This window comes from Aulonocara sp. 'chitande type north' Nkhata Bay, linkage group LG5, assembly GCF_057382095.1.
Source record: "Aulonocara sp. 'chitande type north' Nkhata Bay isolate Kocher_YH1m ecotype deep benthic linkage group LG5, A_spYH_male_GT1.1, whole genome shotgun sequence".
In the NCBI taxonomy this organism is placed as follows: domain Eukaryota; kingdom Metazoa; phylum Chordata; class Actinopteri; order Cichliformes; family Cichlidae; genus Aulonocara; species Aulonocara sp. 'chitande type north' Nkhata Bay.
In genome coordinates, this window is record NC_141348.1 from 40,431,792 (window position 1) to 40,454,125 (window position 22,334).

The 22,334-nt window shown below is 38.8% G+C and overlaps 1 protein-coding gene across 1 annotated transcript in view; it reads right to left on the bottom strand.

Annotated features, from left to right (window-relative positions):
* The window catches only part of LOC147331306 (neurexophilin-2-like), a 46,239-nt gene extending 25,500 nt beyond the window's left edge, over positions 1–20,739 (bottom strand). The window contains exon 1 of the mRNA XM_086294312.1: positions 20,307–20,739. Within this exon, the coding sequence (XP_086150438.1) occupies positions 20,307–20,360 (54 nt within the window). The 5' untranslated portion in view covers positions 20,361–20,739. The remainder of the gene's footprint in view (positions 1–20,306) is intronic.
* Positions 20,740–22,334: the final 1,595 nt, after the last annotated feature.

Below are 22,334 nucleotides of genomic sequence, written 5' to 3' on the forward strand. Positions count from 1 at the left end.
GTAGGTAAAAGTACAAAGTGAAATCAGACATGAAGACTATATTTTTCTCTCTCTTGCGTAAACTTCACCTGTAATAAGAATGAATGTCTTCTCCCCAGTGCAGATATGGACTATCTTGTACAATTCCTAGCTATAAACCTTTACAGTGTCCTTGGAACAGCTCTAAAAGGCAACAACAATTTTAAGATTGTCTCATTTCAGTTGGTTTGATGTCAAGGGAGCGTTTAACCCACAAACAAACCAATCTAACACAGTCTGTTAGCTTTGCCAATACATCCTCAAGTCAATACAGCCCGCCAGCCGTTCTTTATTTACACATTTGTTTGTGGTCTTGGTAAAGCTGTTCACATCCCTGTTGGGCCATCCCAATTAACTGGTAATGGGAAACTAGACTGAAAGTGAGCCTTCTTGAGAGTGCTAGAATTATAATAAATCCAGATCAATTTAAATGACAACAAAAGTGGAGCCAACTTAAATTCATACAGTGGTGTTTACAAACTGCTGCATGGATCATACCAGAATAGTGTGAAGCAGTGAGAATTCTTCAAAATAAAATTGAGTGTGGAGGTTTTTTTTTTTCTAACAGGGAACACTACTGCTGGTGCACCATCTCAACCTTTTTCTTTGATGCAAAAAAATATGTCAAACTTGAACCTGCTTCTTTTTCTCGCTTTTTGAAGTATATACTTTGATTTTAAGTTCTTCTAAAATTTGTGTGTTAAAATAAGATCTAGTAATTAACTGTCAGTAGGAAGTAATGCTATCTATGATTATGGTTACTTTTTTCCCTCTCCTGTAAGGGAATAGTTACACTGTAAAAAGTAAAGCAAAGCCTCAGTTACGCTGACTTTAACGTCATAATAACAAAGACAAAAAAGAAAAAAGTTCCAGGAAAGGTTTCCTTTAACAATTTGTATTTTTTTAATATTTCAAATTAGATGAAGACGATAAATGGCATACATTTTTCAACCTTGTGATTTAAAATATATTTAAATATATACAGTCACCGCTACCTGTTTTACACCTTGGTACAGTAATACCTCTATTGCCTTCAGAATTGCCTTAATTCTTCATGGCAGGGATTGAAGAAGGCGCTGAAAACATTGTCAGAGTTTTTGATCCATATTGACATGACAACATGACAGGGCTGCTGTAGATTTGCTGGCTGTACATCCATGATGTGAATGATGTGAATCTCCCATTCCACCAAAGGCTCCACAAGATGCTTTATTGGATTTAGATCTGTGGAGACCATTCAAGTACAATTGATTCATTTTGAGAAACAAGTTTGAGATGATCTGAGATTTGTGATATGTTGTGTTATCTTGCTGGAAGCAGCCATCAGGAGATGTGTGTGTGTTACAGGGATTGACATGGCCAACTACAATCCTCATGTAGACTGTAGCTCCACCTGAGGGGCTCAGGGGGCAAAAAGAAAACATCTCCCACACAAATACACCAGCGCAGCAGTCTCAACTGTTGATACAGGGCAGGACGGATCCATGCTGTCATGTGGTTTATGCCACACGGCCAATCTCACAGCAGAAATCGAGACTTACCAAACCAAGTAACATTTTTCCAATCTTCTATTGTCCAATTTAATGAACCTGTGCAAACTGTAGCCTCAGATTTCAGTTCTTAGCTGACAGAAATTGTGCCAGAAAATCCTAGAAAAATCAACATTTTCTGAATTCAGACCAGCTTGTCTAGCAGCACCATGTTCTGAGTCACTTAAATCACCTTTTTTCCCCATTCTGAGGCTCAATTTGAACTTCAGCAGGGGTCTTGGCAATTTGCGAATTCACCAAGTTGCTGCGGTGTGATTAGCTGATTAGATATTTTTGTTAACGAGCGGTTGAACAGGTGTGCCTAATAAAGTGGCAGGTGAGTGTATATTTCTTCATGACTCATTCGGAGGGCACAAAGCAAATAGCATCAATAAAACAAAGTACAGTCATGAGGAATACAGAGAAAAAGACTGAATTTAAATTAAAGACACGTATCACAGATAAAACCGTCAGCAAAGTGAGTCACTGCCGATCAACTGAGAACCAGTAATTTTTATACAGAGGATTTTATCTAAGCAGCACCACAGAGACTTTGAATAAAGCAATGAGGAGGTTGATATTTAACAGAATCTCTACTCATTTTAAAAGCTTCCAACAAAATAAAACACATTCTTTTTGCAAATATTGAAACAAAAAAACAAACAAAAAACCCTCAAATAGGTAGGTTATTGGGGAAGAGTTTCATAACAATTTAACAAATTACATTATGAACGGGGGTTCACCCATTTCTATGTTTTTTATGTTTCCACGCATCAACACATCTTATTTTAACTCTAATCAGATGGATTTCTCCAAAGTAGTGGAACTCTTTTCATTTGATCAGCTGAACGACAAATAATTTCCTAGCTTGTGGTAAAAGAAGGAAGAAAATATAAATATGAATAAATAGCACAGCACACATTCAATGTTGGTTGGACATACAATACTAAGACTTTAAGAATTGACATCTCTTTATCTGACATGACATTCAATCTGATCTATAAAACAAGTATGAAATTATTTGGCAACAGAATGTAATCTCTGCAACACGGGAAATGTGAATGGAAAGGAGACAGTGGGGTCTGATATCTCAATAAAGAAACAAGAATGAAATCATTAACTAAACCGTTTGGCAACAGAATCTAATCTTTGCTACATCAGACGTTCTAAATGAAAATAGGAGGGTGGGTAGATATCTCAACAAAGAACATTTGTTATCACAGATGAAAATCAATTCTTGCAAAAATAGAAATCACTGTGCATGCAATCGGCGTAAAGGCAGCAGAGGTGTTTAGTTAGGTGCTGCGGAAAAATGTTAACATGGTCTACAACACACAGATTATTTAAGAACGCATAAAATTTTAATGCCGCACCCTGTGAAAGATCATAACTAGACCTGGGAGTGCATCTGGTATAAAAATGGAAAAAAGATGGGGGAGGAATGTGATTTATACAATTGAAATGGTGGTGCAGCAGGGGCTAGCGAGAAGCACTGACCTCATGGATTAAACATCCGAGGAAATTACACAAAAACATTCATCAGCAGCATTCATTTGTAAATCTCATTTTAATCTCTATTTAGTGGATGTTGCTATCTTCAAATAATGTCCATCTAGTTCAACAGAAATTGCTTTGCCTGATGAGATTTTGTTAGATGTTATAAACCTTGAGGTGCACAATTACACCAGAGCAAAATTTGTGGATGTGTCATTTTTGATGTTACTTTAAGGTTAAGTCCTCATCATAAGAATGATGTTCATCTACTAAACCCCGTCGTAAATTGTGGTGCTCCAGAAGTCAGGGTTTTACTCATTCAAGGTCTCACACAGCACTTTTTGATACCAGACTACTGCACAGGTACGTATATGAAATACTATGTTTTTTTCCCTTTCTTTTTTTTAATGTACACTTTGCTTTACAAGGCAACAGGGCAGTCAATCTCTCACAGATATCTTTTTAATCAATTTCTTTCTGTCCTTGTGTGTGCATGCGTGTGATTTATGTGGTTCAGCAGGCCATCAGGGCACACTGCTGGCCTCACAGTACTTTGGTGTCTGATGTAGCAAGACATGAGTTCACCCTGGCCTCCTTATCTCTAGTGTGCAAAAACATCCTAGCACAGAGTGACAGAGAAAAAAATGCAAAGGAAATGAATACCTACAAAACGAGTAGAGTTGGGATGACACCGAAGTTGAGAGGAGGAGGTAAGAGAAGTGGTAAAGGACAGCAGGGATACATGAGACCGCATGTTTATGCAGCGCTGCTCTGACCTAAATAAGGTTTCAATTTTTTTTTTAAATATTCACTAATGGATACTAAAAAATTGTAACAGTATCGATGCCAACAATACATGCCTCCTCCAGCTGATGCACAACTTCACACAACCCTCACTAGCGGGATAACAAATGAATTGGAGCAGATTCAGAACCCCGAACAACATTTCATGAGGAATTTTGAGAGTTTGGTTTATGTATTAAAGAGTTAATATGAATATTAACCCATCTACCACATTAATGCCAGCAACATCCACTATCTGTTAAGTTATTGTTTAGGTAGCAGCTAGCACGAATGACCAATAGTAAAAGAATATTGTTAATACAGGAGCTAGATAGCAAACATTATCCATCCTGCCCATCTTTAATGTTAATAGACAGCATTAGTTTGACTAAAGAGCCCAGTCATTTGTTTCTAACAAGTGTTACGTTCCAGATTAAGGTTGAGAAAACTCTGCCAACAATTAAACAAAACAGTTGCCGTTTAGCTTGCCAACTCTGTTTGATCAGCAATGAACTGTAGTATAAAACACTCCCTCAGTCAACCTACAAATATTGCATTTTAACACTATCTCTGGGAAAAATTCACTTATTTAGTTATCTTAATCTATAATATTGCCCTGCTTCAGACAAGTTAAAAGTAGTTTTGTTCTTAATGTTATTGTTTGTATTGCCATTGTCTTTTAATGGTATTGAAAATGGTATCGAGTATAGGTACTGAGTTTGAAATTCTAATAGTGTAACAACCTTAGACTTACGCTGGTCTATGATTGACCTCAATCTGAACCAAATCAGGCGTACAATGTAAGTTTGAGCTAAAAATGTCACATAGCCGTTTAAGCTTCGTATTGTCAATGTGGCAAGGCACTATAGATGTCTGTATGTGCTAACAACTAGCTGTGATATGACTGTAGATTCTCGAACAGTCTTTGAACACAGCAGCTTCTTCGTGTATTTACTTTTGTCGTTCCCGCAGTGACGCAGTTTGGTTCGCTTGGATTTCACTTCACAACCAAACCACAAGGAAAAGCTACAAGTTTACAAACACTTAAACTGATTTGGACCAAAGAAAACAACCTACAGGTGTGAAAACACCCTCAGAAACCAAGGCCATGCTGTTGCTGTCGTTAGCCAAACTAATCAGACATCGTGTGTTTGCAATGTTACACATGGCGCAAGTTTGTGCATGTTTCAGCAACACTTGATTAACGTGTAGCATGATTACCAATTTCATATAGCTCCTAAATATTTGTCTGGCCAGTGTTGAACATTGTCCATTTGAAGTGTGCTCAGTGTTAAATGTTTTCTGAGGTGTTTCTGTCTTTCAGACGAGGCCTAGCCTAATTTTGTCTCTCTCGTTTAAACAGCCAGTAGCCAGAAACATCCCTAGCTGTGACACCGCTTTTGGTGTGGACCGCCGATCTCAAGGGCGACAGTGGCAAATCTCACACAATCTCACCCACTCAAATCTCAAAAATCTTGCTAATTACACACCTAAAGAGACAACTTGAAAACGTGTGGGGTGTAGCTGTCGATCAGAAGTGTTGATTAAAGACTAGTAAAATAACATTCGCTGTTTGAAAATGTAATCAAGCAGAAGACTTGTGTTATCAAGCTGGACGTGACTTTGCTGTGTTCACCATGTTAAAGAGGGTTACATTAAATACATTTCCAGTCTGACACACTGGCATGCTTCTTCAGTATCACTTTCTGGGTGTTTTACAGTGGAATGGTTGGTGAAAACAAGGGTGGGGAACAATATGAATGTTCATAGACCTGTGCATGCTTAAGGTAAAGGTGTGCAGTGCCATCCAATCCATTTTAAGGCACGAGGAGTTTATATTGGCCAGAAAAAAACACTTGTTCATGAACAGTGATGAATGAGCTGAACAGAGGTGTTTAAGCAAAGCTTTCAAAGCTATTTATATCTTCTTATTTTTAAAAATGGGTTGCTATTTCATGTGAGAAATTTTCTTTGTGCAAATGCAGTCGTCTTATAATTTGTTATGTAGACTACCTGATGGAGGTCGGCAGCTATTCAGTTAATAAATATGAATAATAAATAAATATGAATTCATCCATCCATTCGCGTCCGCTTATCCTTTTCAGGGTCGCGGGGGGCGCTGGAGTCTATCCCAGCTGTCATAGGGCGAGAGGCGGAGTACACCCTGGACAGGTCGCCAGTCTGTCGCAGAGCCAACACACAGAGACAGACAACCATTCGCGCTCACATTCACTCGCACATTCACACCTATGGGCAATTTGGATTAACCAATTAACCTATCCCCACTAAGTGCATGTCTTTGGACAGTGGGAGGAAGCCGGAGTACCCGGAGAGAACCCACGCAAATATGAATTCCAAAGTCTAAAGTCCTGCACTGAAAACAGGATGGACCAGCTGCATCAAAGAACTTGCATATTAGCTCAGCTCACCCATGACTGTGTTTTCATCCCTAAACTCTAGTCAGTTGCACTTCATGCATTCTATGATGCAACATATTTCCCTACAGCAGACATGCACTGGGAGTTTAAGGTTATGCTGTTTGCAACTTATTTTCCCAAAGTCAGAGGCAGAGAAAGAAGAGTATGGTCAGCAATCTCCTGCTCGGTCCTTCAGGGATAGCATCCTGCTGTTGTTCTCCTTGTTGTTGCTGCATCGTATTGTTCATGCTCTCCTCAGCTGAACTTATTGAAGCACAGCTCTCTGCAGAGAGATGCCCAGCCTCTCACTGGTGGGACATATGATTCTGTTTCTTCATTTGTCTCTCTATCACTTCCTAGAACTCATTCTCTGTCTGTCTGGTTCTCTAGGTGCCATATTATGTCACTGTCACTGACTGGTCATGTCGCTACAAGCAGGTTGGGGTTTGTCCAAGTGTTTGCTGAGGGGAGGGTGACATCTGCTGAGCAGAGTGAACTGAGGCTTTAGGAAACTGGTTCCATCTGCACCTTTTTGATCAGGAAACAGAAGAAACGAGATTTTCTTTATGAGTGGTTTTGCTCCAGCTGTGAGTGATGGGTGCTGCAGTCCCACTTGCTTCCATTAATGCCAGAATCTGAGGTTCCCTCTACTGAATCTAAATCTAAAGTGTTGATGAGTTTGTTGTCACCTAATTGGTTCTAGTGTTAAAGCAGACATATCAAGCTGTTTCAGCATGTCAAATGTCTGCAGTGTTACAAAGCACAAAGTCCATGCAGTTATTCTCTCCCACAGAAAACACCTACAGTAAACGTTTTGGCAGGCCAGAGATTCCTCTCATTGCTTATCTACGTCACCGTGTAAAACATTTAGCATAAGTCCTGCCAAGCTGGCCTAAAACAAAGCATGTGTATTTATATCTACTTCCTAGAGCTGCTTCGGTTAACTTCACAATGTCTCATTGATGAGTCAAGTGCACCAAATTATCTCTTACTGGCTGCACAAGTGAGCAAAAGTGTCAAAGCTCTGCTAAACATAAATAAAGTGTGTTCATTTTTTTATAGCAACATTCCTATGACAACAGGAAAGCACATTAGCAAGTTGCACAGCTAATGTGGACAACAATAGCATTGCTGTTATTCTTAATATATCACTTATGTGTTAGGTTTGGTAAGTTTATATGCTCAGACACTTGATTACTGATGGGGAACAATTGTGATTTTGTAGGAACTAATTGATTATGATGAAAAACCAGTCTCCCTGCAAGTTGATAACTGTCCTGGAACATTTATTCCCATTAGGAGCTTTATCCATGTTTGTTTAAATATACTGACCTTTTGTGGTTATACAAAAGGTTGCTTTTAATATTACAGTGTAAAGCATGGATATTTTAAGTGCTTATCAACCAGCGTAGTCTGGTGTAATACGACTGGACAGTTTCCTATATAAGCCTTTAAACATCACAAAGATTTAAAGGATTTACATGAAAGATAATCTGCTAAAACATTTACGACTCAGCAAAATTTAAATAACATCTCTTATTACCTTAGAACTTAGAGCTGTACCCAGAGGCCCACGTTTACAAACACAGAACTATTATTTGATTTTGACGGAACATTTCTATTTTTTTCATATTTACAGTAGAGTTATTTTAATTGGTGCAGTGTTTTCCTTTTTCTTTATTGTTGTCATTGTAATGTATGTACACAGAAGAGCCACTGAATAGGAATCGGAGAAACTTTATTAATCCCAGAGAGAAACTGAGTTGTCATAGCAGCAAATATACAACAAACATCAAACACTCATATAAACTGAGTGTAGAAAAAGAGATATTGATAGATAAATATTAAGATAAATAAATATAGAGATAAACGTATAAATATAAATATACATAAATATAAAAGGACATGAATGATATTCCAGACATTTGTTTGAGAAAATTTTCTCTGACTGGATCTACTTAAATTAGATTGAATACCCCTGCTTTAGAAATACCAGTCCATTGTTATTCTGTAAAGTAAAGCAGTTTTGTCAAAGCTGCCGGCGTGGTTCATTTATTCATAAGAGGTCCAGTTTTTTTCTCAAACCCAACCAATTAGTTCTTAGTGCCTAAAACTAACCGGCAAATGGAAGCCAAAGCACAAAGGAAAAAAAATGGAGTGACATTAGAAGGTAAAAATTTTAAATATATATATATATATATATAAATAAAAAAAAACCACATTAAAACATGATAAAAAACATCTGTTTCCTGGTTGACAAACCTCCTACTTATGCCAGTACCTTCCCTCCAACATCCAAAGGTGAACTTTGCAGGTCTCTAAAATAGAACCATTATCTCTGGCCACTAATATTGCAGTGGGCTGTGTGTCTAAGCATCAATGCCAAAGGACATTTTGCACATAACAGAGGGGACAGGACAGCAATATATTACAGCCCGGGATGAAAATGTGTAGGAACCGCTAAAGAAGTCAAAAGGCACGCACTATAAATCTGATGCCCATGCAATTTTTCCTGGAAAAAAAAATCTAGCGATCATTCCAGATACACAAATTCAAGATGTCTGCAATTAACTTCAGATTAATGAAGAAATAATCGCAGCCTACTGTGTCAGGCATTTCTCCTCTCAGGCATTTTTAAAAGTGGATTTTATTCTTACCAAGAAAATGTTGCACCCCAGCTAATAGCGAAAACAAACATACCACAAGCTTTATGAGAACAATATGTGCTGACTGGTTCTACGAGGTTACTTCCTCACTCAGAGCTACATTATGCATCGTTCTCTCGTTCAGAACCTATAATAGCATTAAAAGCACAGAGTGGTAAAATGCATGTCAAGGTCCTCCAACACATGCTGACAGTTAAGCTCTGCATAAGGAGTATATTACAATTTTGTGAGGGCAGTTAAGATGTGAGATGTTTTTCTGATGTTTCCTTCTGCCCACACAGCCTCAAGTTCAGTTTGCTCTTCACTCCTCTCCTTCTTTACCCCTGACCTAGACTCCCTCCACAGCAGCCTCCTTTGGGCCAACTTGGACTAAGTTAAAGGAGGGAAAGTCTACCCTCGCCGCCTCCACACAGACCATTTCTTTCCTCTTGCCATCAATCTCCCCGTGCCCCCTGCTTCTTCGTTGCTCGGGCTAATTAACTAAAAACCAAGCAGAGATTTTATATAATTCAGCAGCAAGAACTGCCACGTCTCGATCCAGAAACACACAGAGAAAAAAGTGGTGACTGAAGCCAAAAACCACCAGGAGAGGAAAAAGGAAAAAGTAAAGGCCAAATTTTGTCTCCCTAGCACAAAAATATCAGAACACGAGAACCTGGAAGCCAAAACTATGAAATTCTCTCGACATATTTTATTTCTTCCATGGCTACGTTTTAATCAGACACACTGGGAAAATTAGTCGCAGGCCGGGCATGACCAGTATCAAGGTGTTGGAGCAGGGAAGACAAGGAAGTGGAAAGAGCTTGCAAGAGGAGAAATGGCACAATGAAGTGGAAGATAGAAGCTCAATTGTGAAGGTTTTGACAGGTGCAGGTGAGAGAGCTGTAAGATGAAAGACAGCCAGAGCGAAAGACAGGGAAATGGACTGTGCGAGGCGCGAGGGATCTGTGACCAAATGGTCTTTGCGGAGTGCTCGCTTCTCCACTGAAATCTCCTGACCACTCTCCATTAAGCTTGAGTCCAGGGAACAATATATAAAGAAAGTTTTGACATGGGAGAACAATGTGCAGGAAACAAATAAAAATAAAAACCCCAAAGAACAAAAAACAAACAAAAACGTGAAAGTGTATCGAATAATACATCCTGTGTAGCTTCTGAAATCCTGCACAGACTAAAAAAAGAATGCAAGATGACAAGACTATATTATTACACATCTGCTTAAAAAACATAACATGAAACCCTTCATATGTCCGCTGCGTGATCTTTTATTTATTAAGATACTGTGAGTCTCGATGCATACTGAGGCTTACCAAAAGAGTCACCAATCCAGCTGGGTTACCTATGTCTTTTTCCCCCATCTCATCCTCCCTCCCTTCTCCAATAAATTCAATGCTTGTCTGAATTAATGCATTACAAGCTGTGCTTGCGATATTAAAAAATGATAAAAAACGAATCCCTCCTCCACAGTCTCATGTGAGGCAGGGTCCTCACACTGAGCTGACCCTGAGCATTCTCTGCCATCTGCACCATGAGTTATGATATTTGGTGTCGCTTGGATTACGCTTTAATATTTCATTACAAAATCCTATTCTATATATCTCCCCCAGGTGTGTTACTATTAATCATAAGATGCTGTGAATACCCAGGGCTCAATCATACCACCTAACTGCTACAGGTGCGTGATATTCATAAACAAATATTTTGCACATGTATAAAAAAAGGTGGAAAAATAAGGTGCACACTTTGCGAGCACTCAGCTGCATTATATAGATATTTTGTTCACTTCACAAGAGATTGCAAAAGGAGCAAACTATACGCAATACTTTTCAATGAAAGTCCACGTCCACCCTTTATGACCTTAATAATAAGCACAACCTAGAATTATCACGTTTCTGAAAATGTATAAGACCTGATTGTAAACTGTCATTGCATAATGCAGCACAGGTGTTCCCACTAAAGTGCTTGTTTAGTGTATTAATAAAAGTAGTTGGAAATTGTGCATGCAAACCGCCACACAATGACACACACACACTTGCACAATCTGTCATCGTCTTAAGATTCTGCGTGTTGTCTCACTGCTCCGTGTGAGCTCGGGTTCAGTTCACATGGTTGTTTCTCGCACCAGTAAACACACGTGAACACACACTGCTGTATCAAATAGCAAAAGTATGAAGCACAGCATGTGTTTTCTCCCAGGGGGAGCTGAGCGTTATGCCATAACTGGTGGCCCCCGCCGAGAGCTGAGCTACTCATCATGCATGTATGAAACAAACACAGTGCCCATCATCAGGAGCCAAGCGTCCCTTCTGATGTGATCTATTTCCAAAGCTCGACTCTGCTCCTTGCAGCCAGGAAAAAGAGAGCGAGGGAGAGAGAGATTAACACGCTGCTCACATCACAAAGATGGCTGGGGACCTCTCAAAGTGGAGCAACGCGAGTAGACCAATCCAAAGTAGGGCTGACCACTTCACCTAGAATCTCCCTCTGCTGCTTTATTTTATTAAGTCACGCAAAAGAGGGCAACAACAACTAAACCCCAGCGGAGATTCAGGAAAAACAACAGCAGAATACATTACAGCAAACAAACAAAAATATGCATCAATCACTGATAAACTCATCAGCAAAGCGTTTAGTGAGGTCATTGACTGAAAGAACTAAGGGTCGTTTTCCTGTAGCTTTCTTTACAACCAAGCATCTTTTTGCAACCAGTAGAGTCGCCCCCTGCTGACCATTAAAAAGAACGTTTCCGATTTAAATCCATCTTTTGTATCTATGGGTTTAACTTATAAAATACAACAATAAGATTATGATGCTTCAAAGCTAAAATATTGACTATTTCCATGTTAGAATATTAGCAACATGCTTTTTCTCACTATAAATACAAGACACAGTTGGGACTAGTTTCACCTGGTCATAATTCAAAGCGTTGATCAAAATAACTTATTGACCTGATGTGGAGCTTTAAAGGACGTTATATAGTCACCAAAGTGATAATATTTCATCTTTATAATGATATTAGTGTGTGTCTTTCATGGTAATCCATCCTATAGTTGAGATATTGCATTAAAAAGGAAAATGTCAGCCTCATGACAGTGCTTAAAGAAAGGTCAGGGGATCAACAAAGTCTTTAAGATACATCCTATCGGGACCACAAATGTCTGTACGAAATGTCATAGCAATCCATCTAATAGTTGCTGAGATATTTTAGTTTGCAGCAAAGTGGTGGATTGACTGCTAGCATGGCTAAAAACAAGCAAGACAAACAAAGACTTTGTCTTTATAACCCGTCATAAAACTGGGAGATGTTTTAAACTGCGAAATAATTAGAATATATACCTGACCAGACAGCATGTTTAAAGTGCACCAGAAAAAAAGCAACTCCTAAATCAATCAACCTGAATATTTAAAAGAATGCACTCAAACGTTTGGGTCTCACTCTGAATTAAAGTTGCCATTAGAAAAAAAGGAGGTGATGGATAAAGTGATGGAGTTCCAGCTGCCCTTCTCCTCTGGTCAGGACACCACGCAGTGATGGATGTCTGCCCTCTTGGCAGATGCGTTACAGGGTCACGACACACCCAGCTGTAGTGTCCCTTTATCGGCGTCAGCTAAGTGTTCATTTTCTCCTCCCTGCCATCATAGCTGTAACACCTCAGTGGTAATTGCTGTGTGATAAATAAGCTTTGTGTAAGCCCACGTTGGTGATGACAACACGGAACAATCACGAAGCCTTATTCCCTGCATTCCTTAATTTCATCTCTCAGCTGTAAATGCGAGTGTTTGGGGATAATTCATTTTATCGCAGGTCCATTCTTTGCACACACGTCTGTGTCGCACATATTTACAGCCAACAGATTACGAGGCATATTTTCAAATTGATGTTATCAGCTCCTCAGAACCCCCACCCCCCACCCCCTTTTTCTAAGCTACCAACCAACTCCTCTGGAGGAGCAATTTTCCACTGTTGCTCTATATGACTTGGTGAGTCATACACAGTACTATTGTAATAATGGTAGACCTTCCATTGAGATAGGCGGGGATGCATTAAAATGCTGTGTGAGTGTGTGTTCTGCAGTGTGCCTAGAGATCAGTTCAAGACAGTTCAGGTGTGGTTATCTTGACCCGGACCTCCATATGTGCTTTGCCCGCTCTGCCCTCATCCTTCTCACCTTCACTCGAGAGATACAGACCAAACAAACTTTGAGCCACTATAAAAGGCTGTGAGAAAACAAAAATGATAATGACAGAAAATAGAACAAGAAACACAGTTTCATACCAAAAACCTCTAGCTATCTCCATTATTGCCACATCCTCCACCACTCAAGCTGGCAGTTACACAAAGATCAGCATCGGAGGCTGGACGGTAGCTTGGGCCGGGAGACGTGAGACCCTCTTGAGGCTAAGGCAGCAGCTGTCCACAGGCCTTCTTTTCCAGATTATCCTGGCAGTGAAACCTGGGTCGCATGGTCCGATGTGCAGCCCAGTGTTCTGCCTCTCTCTGTTTGGCCGCGTTTTCACTGAAGCTCAAGAACTCACTTTTCCAGCAACAGGTCAGGGATGTTTTGTGCTAATTTTAAAGCTTACACTGTGACATGTTGGTTGGAACACTTACTGGCTTGCTGTGTGTTTGTCTCACCAGGGTCTGAATGAATAAAGGAATGCCTTTGCTACTCTAATCCATGTTATATGTCAACCTTCATTTTGGATATAGTTAGAATGCAAGTACACATACCACTCTGAATCAATGGATGCGCCAGTCTAACCTATATATAAAGTATATGTACTGCACTGAACTTGTAATTTGACACATTAAAACCGCTTGTGTCCTGCTGTGTCTATTAAATTTATGAGGTAGCAAAAATCATCTCTATAGCATTTTATTTTAAAATGACAGCCTATTTAAAAACCAACTAAAACTCATCTTATTAAGCTTTGTTTTAAAGTATTTTTGCTATTTTTTTTCCTTAAATATGCAATATAAATAACATTTTATTAATTTTCATTTTTCAACCTATTTTAACTTCATGTTTTTTTACTAGTAACTGAATGGTCTTGTGTGTGTGTGTGTGTGTGTGTGTGTGTGTGTGTGTGTGTGTGTGTTTTACATAAATACACCCTACAACACAGTTTCTATAATTTAAGGACAGTATTTTTAACAACTGTGTTAATTTGCAGATTATGATGTTATATACAAAAGAATGATGTGAATCATTAGTGAATAAACTCCCCAAACTCCCCATTAGTGTTTTATGAAAGAGAAAATTGTACATGCAGTCAGCAGCACTAAAGCCTTTTTCAGTTATTAAACTCTCATTTGCTGAATTCAGATTGACACAGGAACACAGTAAGATATGTTTCATTGAGCCAGTAAAGATGAATCACCAAACATTAAACCAATGAAAACACATTTTGACATATCTCCCATGATGCTTTAAACTGTTACCAAACAAAAGACATTGTGTTTACCATTTTCTATTAACTTGAGCTTCCTGAAGCACCAATAGAGACCAGACGAGACACGAAAAGGGGAATTTATTCAAGTTGTCTGCTTCTGCCGCTCTGATTTCCATGTGTTTCTTTCCAACATAAAAGCTTCAACCGATTGCCAGTGTTATTTGCAGTAATGTGAAAGCCCACCATCTGGCACTCACAGCCCAGTCAGTCTAAACCAAAGCAAGACTCCTCTGACAGCTGCGGGCTAGTTTGCAAAATTCAACAGAGAAACTGGCTTATTTCATGCAAAACTGCTTTTGTTTCTTACTATAAGTAGCTTGTCCTAGTTAATTTAATTAAAATTTTGTTTTTCTGGAATATTTATAGAAAACAGCAGACATGGAATAAACACTAAGAGTTAAGTTAAATTTCATCTGATCCTTTACAGGGGATGGTACTGTTAAAAGGGTGAACCGATGATTTTAGCGAGTTTACACGTGCAGTTGTTGCACAAGCCCTCAATTTGATACAAGAACACACAAACAGCCCAACTAACGTCACTGCATCAGCATGAATTAGTCTTATAAACGTTCAAATATTTCAGGTGATGGGTTCTGGATTTTCACTTTGCTGTTATTTTTAGCTTTAAGGAAACCGGTCAGCCTAATACGCCAGCATTTGGTTCAAGATGCAGCATATAAAATGTACATTTTTCAGCTCATTTTATGTGTTTTTAATTGTTTTTTTATTTATTAACTTATCAGTTTGTTAAAATATGACTGAAAATGTGTTCCACTTTATTAATAATTAAAGTTTAGCTTTATTTGTATTTAATTACCAATACCTACATGCTATATTATTTTCTTCCTCTCTCTTTTCTGCAGAGAAAAGCTAACAGTGCTAACAGAATTAGCACCATCAATGCAGTAAAGTGATACACGACTGCATGGTACTGATCATTTTACTGATAATGATGAGGCAAAATTTTTTTAATGTTTCACCTACAATAGAAAAAATGAGCAACAACTAAACAAAAAGGAAAATTGTTTCACGTTTCATTCAAATAGCACTCCAACGTATTCACAGTTTTTCACTCTTAATGACTAAACCTTTTTACCTTGTTACTGATCGTTGAACAGATTGTACTATGATGGTGTCAATCAGAGTGAGAGTTTAATAACTATTAAAAAAAACTGTGAATTTTGAAAATGTGTTTAATTCACAAAGTAACACAAATATACTTTGGTTTTAAGTAGGTGTAAAACAGGACATGTAAAAGAGGACTGACACATGCAAAATATTCATATTTAAAATTTATTTAAAAATAGTTTTTAGAACTTTAAGGGAACCCTGAATTTTGCTTCCCTGATATTTCTCTTCAACTGAAAAAGTCTGTTTGCATGTTCTGCTTCAGACTGGCAGAATGAAGTAAGGAAATGAGCTGACGTGCCATTTACAGCCCAATATACATCAACAACAGCTTCCATACTAGATTTTTTCACACTTACACAAAACCTGGGCTTTTTAAGACCCGTGCTTTTGTTGTATATATGAATTTAAGGAAATTCACCTGGATCAGTTCCCCCTGGTGTTTTTATTCTTGGGTAACTTAGAGCGTTTAGAAATAGCATCAACTACTAGCAGCATGACCATACTTTTATCCTCAGAATTAAAACTGGCAGAAAATATAGAACCAGCAAAATTAATTAAGTCTTAGAAATCTTGTATTACAAAGTTTGAATGCAAATTCACCAGCTGTGATGACACTACCATTACATGAAGCAACACAAAAATAGAAATTGTGAAGTAAAATCAGAATTACATGAAAATAAACCCTTGTGATAGTGATATATAACTGAGTATTTTCACTTCAGGGCTGTTCTGTGATTCACTTGCACTGTAGTATTTCCATTTTTTGCAACTTGCTTGATTATAAATAACTTACAGCTGTAGTTACTTTAAAGTTGGAGGCTACAACTGATCAGTTAATAAAGATAGGATTAACTGATACTGATTAAACTAACTGATTGTATAGATTAAACTGGTTTGGCCAAAAGTAAAATCCTGCTTAAATACTAATGCATGCGCAACAATAATCTAGTAGAATAATATAAAAAAGATTGGGATCCTTTTTCGTTTTTATGAGCACTTTTAGTGAATACTTTATTTGAAGCTCATTACATGCATGCATGACTGTTGTCAGTATTACAACTCTTACTTAAGCAACTGAACATATAGAATAGAATAGAATAGAATAGAATAGAATAGAATAGAATTCAACTTTATTGTCATTGCACATGTCACAGGTACAAGGCAACGAAATGCAGTTTGCATCCATTTCCCTATAACTAATAATTATCAGCATTGAGAGTTGAATATTATATTAAAGATTGTGTTATGCTTTGGCTTCAAAGGTTGCAAGCACGTCGAGGTAGCTGTTGTTATAATTTTTGCATTATATAAAGAAAATTGGATTAAACTACATAAAACTTTGGAAAAATAAATTCACAGTGCATGAAAGGTAACTGAAAGCCTGACCCAGGGTCATCTTTTCTATCTGCATGTCAAACAGAAACTGAAAGCTCTGACAGGGAAAGAAGCAAACACCCGCAAAGGCCTGTTCAGCCGTGAGAAGAGCAGCAGCTCTTTCCAGAATCTGCAGCATGTTCTGGCTTTCTCTTTCCATGCATCTTAAAAATAATACCATTGCCTTATCAATAATTTCACACATAATGCTTCCTTTCTTGCAACTCCACATGTATCTGAGCTGTCTGCCAAACAGAGGGTTGTACACTTTGTTTGTAATTTAATTTTGGCACCATTATAGTGATTTTCTGCCTGCTGCTTGCCTCCATTTGTTATAAGTGGATCATCTAGAGTTTTCATAACACTAGTGGGATTTTAAGGTTGTTAGTACCCAACTTTACCTCTGCAAAATTTTAAAAACAGTGCAATAATTCAATGATCAAAATACAATCAAGCTTGCATTTACTGTCTTACGTGCACTCCAACAACTAAACAATGATGATTGTGGTTTTATGCAAAGCAGAATCTATGTAATGTTTTATTTTACATCAATCTTCGCACATTTAAATTCCCTCTCCTTAAGGCTAATACAAAGCCTGAGGTGTTCACTGCATCAAGCAAGGGATGACTCATTTCACAAGTAATGGTTTGTCAAAAATGGGGCATGGTGCTGTCGAAGAAGGAGAAATCAAATTAAATAAAATGGATCATTGGTTGACCTTAAGCAAACTGTCTTAGAACTGAAATTTAAAAAAATTAAAATACAGTATGAATCTGTGCTATTTTTGTAGGTTAATTCTTTGATCTCAGGGAATAATTTCAGAGGCAACACATACAGCAGTAATGTGATTGCTTCAGTCATCATGTTTTATCAGATTACATATCTAATCGCTTTGTAAATGGAGAGTATAATTTGTGCAGATTACAGGCCAGTGGTGGCTCCTGTCTGCTTGACAGTTCACATGATCCGCAGACAGCCAGAAGGATGGGCAAAAAGACAGCAAGTGGGAAGGAAACCACCAACCACCTGCTTTAATCCCTGATGGAAAATCATCTGATCCTGCTGTTTCTGATAGCCCAGATTTTTTCCCCCACAATGGCGCGAATAAGTGAATAATATGTAGGCACGCACTTGAGGCATGGAAACATACTCGGCTGCATTTCTCACACACGTTTACGGAGACTATGGAAACGCAAAGCTATGCAGAATACATGAGACATGATTGCAAAGGAAGTAGGACTATATATAATGAAATCAAAGCAACTCAGTTTCTGAAATATCCCTGGGGTATATAGCTAGTTGTTTTATGGGGGGAGATAAGAGGATTTTGTCAGGCTGAGATGCTGGCTAATGCTATTGTTTCTACAGGGAGCATAAAACAGCAAAGAAGCTTTTCACACGTCTTTTCTTCTTTTGTAGTACTGTTACTGTAGCTATCATTTCAAAGCACAAGGTGGAAAAAATTATAATATCGCAGCAGAGGACATATTATGAAGGAAGTGCAACTGTTTTATTAGGTTTCTCTCTTCTTCTTTTTTTGCATGAATATGAAAACCACCCATTCAAATACATTAAAGCAAATTCATTTTAAAGATATTATGGAAATGATCTACAAAATAGGTTTTACATTTTACATGCTGTCAAAAACCATAAAATGAGTTTAAGGTACCCTGCGAGAATTCCGATTCTCTCTCGCTCTGTCTCCCCGTCTTCCCTTGCAAACTCACTTATGCACTTACACGTGTACTTAAACAGCCCTTTAAGTTACTCTAATAGACCATTAAAGGTGGTCAAATTAAGTTAGAGGTGTGGTTAGCGTAGCCCTCTCTTTCCTTCTGCTGACTTGTCTTTTCCCTCATGCCTCCTCGCTGTTTACCCAATTTTTCACCTGCCTTCACTTCTTCACTGCCTCCTTTAGCTCGTCACTCCTTAATCCCTCAACCTAATAGTGCTCCCAAGGAGGCAACTTGTCATATTATGCCAGCCAAATCACTGTATCATCTACACGGCATAGTTGGTGAAAACAAACAAGATTCTGTCCTCCTTCATCTCTATCGCAACAATTTCAAATGGCACATTACAGAAAAGCATGGTTGATTCAATCTATTACCAAGTCAATCCTAATACTTGAATCTAGTGGCACTCTCACGATGAGCCTTAGCGGTCCTACTTGGCAGGTGAAATGATTTGCATTCAATCTTCAAAAGAAGTGCAGGGGCTTTTACCTGTCACAATACAACCTAACCCCAATCTGCCAGCAGCAAAAAGTCTTTAAAAAAATTGCAAAACAGACAAGTCATTTTTGAGTCACTTTTTGTTTTTTTGCTTGGAGAGAATATTGGTTATTGTCGGCCACGAGGCAAATCTGTTGGAACTCAAGGTTTTTCGCCCAGCTGCCATCTTTTCATACACTTTGTCACTTAAATCAAGCAGCATTTGCTTGTTAATAAGACTTCACAGTCTTCACTTTAAAAAAAAAAAAAAGCAAATTAAAATGTTTTGTCAAAATTCAAGAATTATTAAACAGTTTCACAGTTTTTTATTTTTAAAAAACCCCCAAAACTCTATTTGCAGACGCATTAAACGGCGTATTATAGTGATAAAGAGATCTAAACTGGAGAAAAACTAAATTGAGCAAAGATGAAGAGGAAGAATATGGTGAAAGGTCATGTTTTTATTCTCTTTTATTTAGCTAAGGCCAAAGACACACTGAGCACAGATGCTGTGTATCTGCTGGGACAGCCAGCCTTCTATTGTATTCTGTTGTACTGTATTGTACTCTGTCATGTGTGGAAGTCTGTGCATTATTACAGTCAGTGTAAAGAATAAAAAAGAAGAAACTCTAATATAATGTGCACAGCCGACTGAGCACGCGTGTGCGTGCACGCGCATATTCATCCACACACAGCAGCAGCTGCTGCAGCCAAACTAGGCGCACAAACTCTTTGCCATAGCGATGACGAGATAATAAAAGAAGCCACGGGCGCGTTTAACTTCAGAAGGAAAATTAGAGGAAGTTGCTAAGAGCACAAATAGATAACTAGATAAGGAGGGGGCTTCTTAATAGGGGAAATGCTCAGACAGCAGAAATCTGCGCCTTTTGGAGACGGGCAAAAGTCACCATACCCTTTCTGCAGTCAAATAAAGCAAAATTAAGCCTCCAAACAGGCGTGTTGTTGTCTGTTTCGTGGTTAAACTGGTGTTTTGAAGATATAACTTTAAGCCAAGTTAGACTAATTGGAGGATTTACGCAGTTAAAATGCGATTTCTTACGAGGAAATAGTAAAAGGTTATTGCTTGCATCATTTTCTCAGGTGAGTGATCTCTAGGAAACTAAACCTCTAAAGGAAGAAGGAAGACGATTCTCTACGAAATCATCCAAATCTCCGTGGACCAACACACATTTAATTCCCTTTTCTCGATATGACAGTTAACTCACCTTCCGTAGGATCCACTGGCTCAGGAGAACTATGGTCCAGCTGAGAACCTGCATGTCACCTTCCTTTTAGCGGACCACGCCGAAAAGCTACGCGTCTCCCCAGCTGAACATATAAAGACACACCGCGGAATCCAAGCAATCCCAAGTGGCAGGCGACAAGTGATGTTTTTGAGAAAAACACGGATAAAGTTGTTTGTTTGCTTAGTCGGAGTCACAGTGATTTCTACAGACAAACTTTGAGCGGTGGTTTCAGTTTCTCCGGTCCGCCTCATGTGGCACATCCATGGTGTTTGCCTCCGCTCATGCTGGACGTCTGACGGAAGTTTGGTGCGAAAGTCAGTTTGGAAGGTGGAGGCAAACAGCGGAACGTTTGAAGATCACCTGCGCTTCTTGTGTTTTGTGATACTAACTGGCTGATTTTGAGAGATGAGATCTGTCGCGCGCCCTATCTCTCCTTCTCCTCCCCCCACCCCCTCTGTCTTTCTCTCCCTGTTTTCGCGCGGGCGTCACGGCGCACAGCTGCTTCTCCTTTATTGGAAACCGCACTGACCACAACTGCATGTAGATTATGTTGTCCAGTCAGTGTTTACACCGAGAGGTGACTGCTGACACTATCTGACGCTCTGTTCGTCAAACAGGATGCTTTTGTTGGATATTTATTTATACTGGACTGATTTTTAAGCGTAACGTCTCTTTTTTAAGTTTCCAAAGTTGTTTTTCCCCTTTCTTTGTTATATGCGACAGCAAATTGAATATTTTTGACTCATTAGTTGGACAAATCAGTCAGTTTGAAAAAACGTCCCCCGTTGCTTTGACTGCTTTTGTTTTTGACGTTAGTTGAGGAGATATGTTATACACTAATCAACACATAGATTGCAGGGAATTTTAGCACAAGTCTTGTGTGATACTTCCTCCTATATGACATCTTCATATAGTTTGTTCTTAGTTTGTTTGGCTGTAATGCAGGATTTATTAACATGGATGGAATCAACTTGCATTTTAATAGATAGATAGACAGACAGACAGACACTGTCTAACACTAATGTATGCCATTGTCTCCTTTTTGTGACTGCTAAACAATCATTATCTTACACAAAAATCTCAAACCTCCACTGCTACATTTAGGTGACTGTGTGTGATGGAGGGCAACAACCCAAGCTAGCCAGACTATAAATTCCCAGAAAAACAATTTTGAAATATTAATGTTGCATGGATATATTGGGGCAGCGCGGCCCCACATTTCTCCCTGATGGCCAGTCCCAGCTGCCGCTTGCCTGATTGTGCCACCTTTAAAATGAGCTGATCTGGGATGCACAGTGTTTACTTGCCTGTCTTGCAAGTTTGTGCAGAGATCAGTGTGTTGGCCTGCTGAATTGTTTCTGTCTGCGTGGCATTATATACTGCTGTCAGCGACTGAGCGACGGGCTCTTCAGTATAAGCATAATGGCTGTCTTGACTTTCTGTCGGCGTATGATGAAGCATGTCCCTCCTGTATAACTGTCTGTCTGAATGACTGACCAGCTGTCTATTTTTCTGTGTCTGATTTGTTGTTTTTCAACCTGTTTTTCTGTCAGTAGCTTGACCCAATATTTACAACATTTATACTATGAGGTTCTTATCCAGTATACCAACTTTTCTTTTTCCCTGTGTCTCCCAAAAGAAATTACTGATGTTCTTCTCTGATCTTCTCTCCACATTCCTCATCTGCAATATTGCAGATTTTATTTTCTGCACATGAAGAGAAACAACAGCTGGGGATATAAGTCTGCAGATCAACTACTTTCTTCTTCAGATACAGCATATTTCACCTGTAGCATGCCATTATACTTCTAGTCTTGTGCTGACAAGGCCAGCTACTGGGACCGCTTCAGCAGCCATGTTGATGGGCTCAGAGGTTGCAAAGTAGGGCTGGTCGGTCACAGATGGAGAGGAGGTGCTCTGTAAAAATTTGGAGCTTTGTGATTATCTGTGAGTTTATATATTGTACATTAGCAATCTGTTGTCAGTCTTTGGGATGCAGGCTCTTTT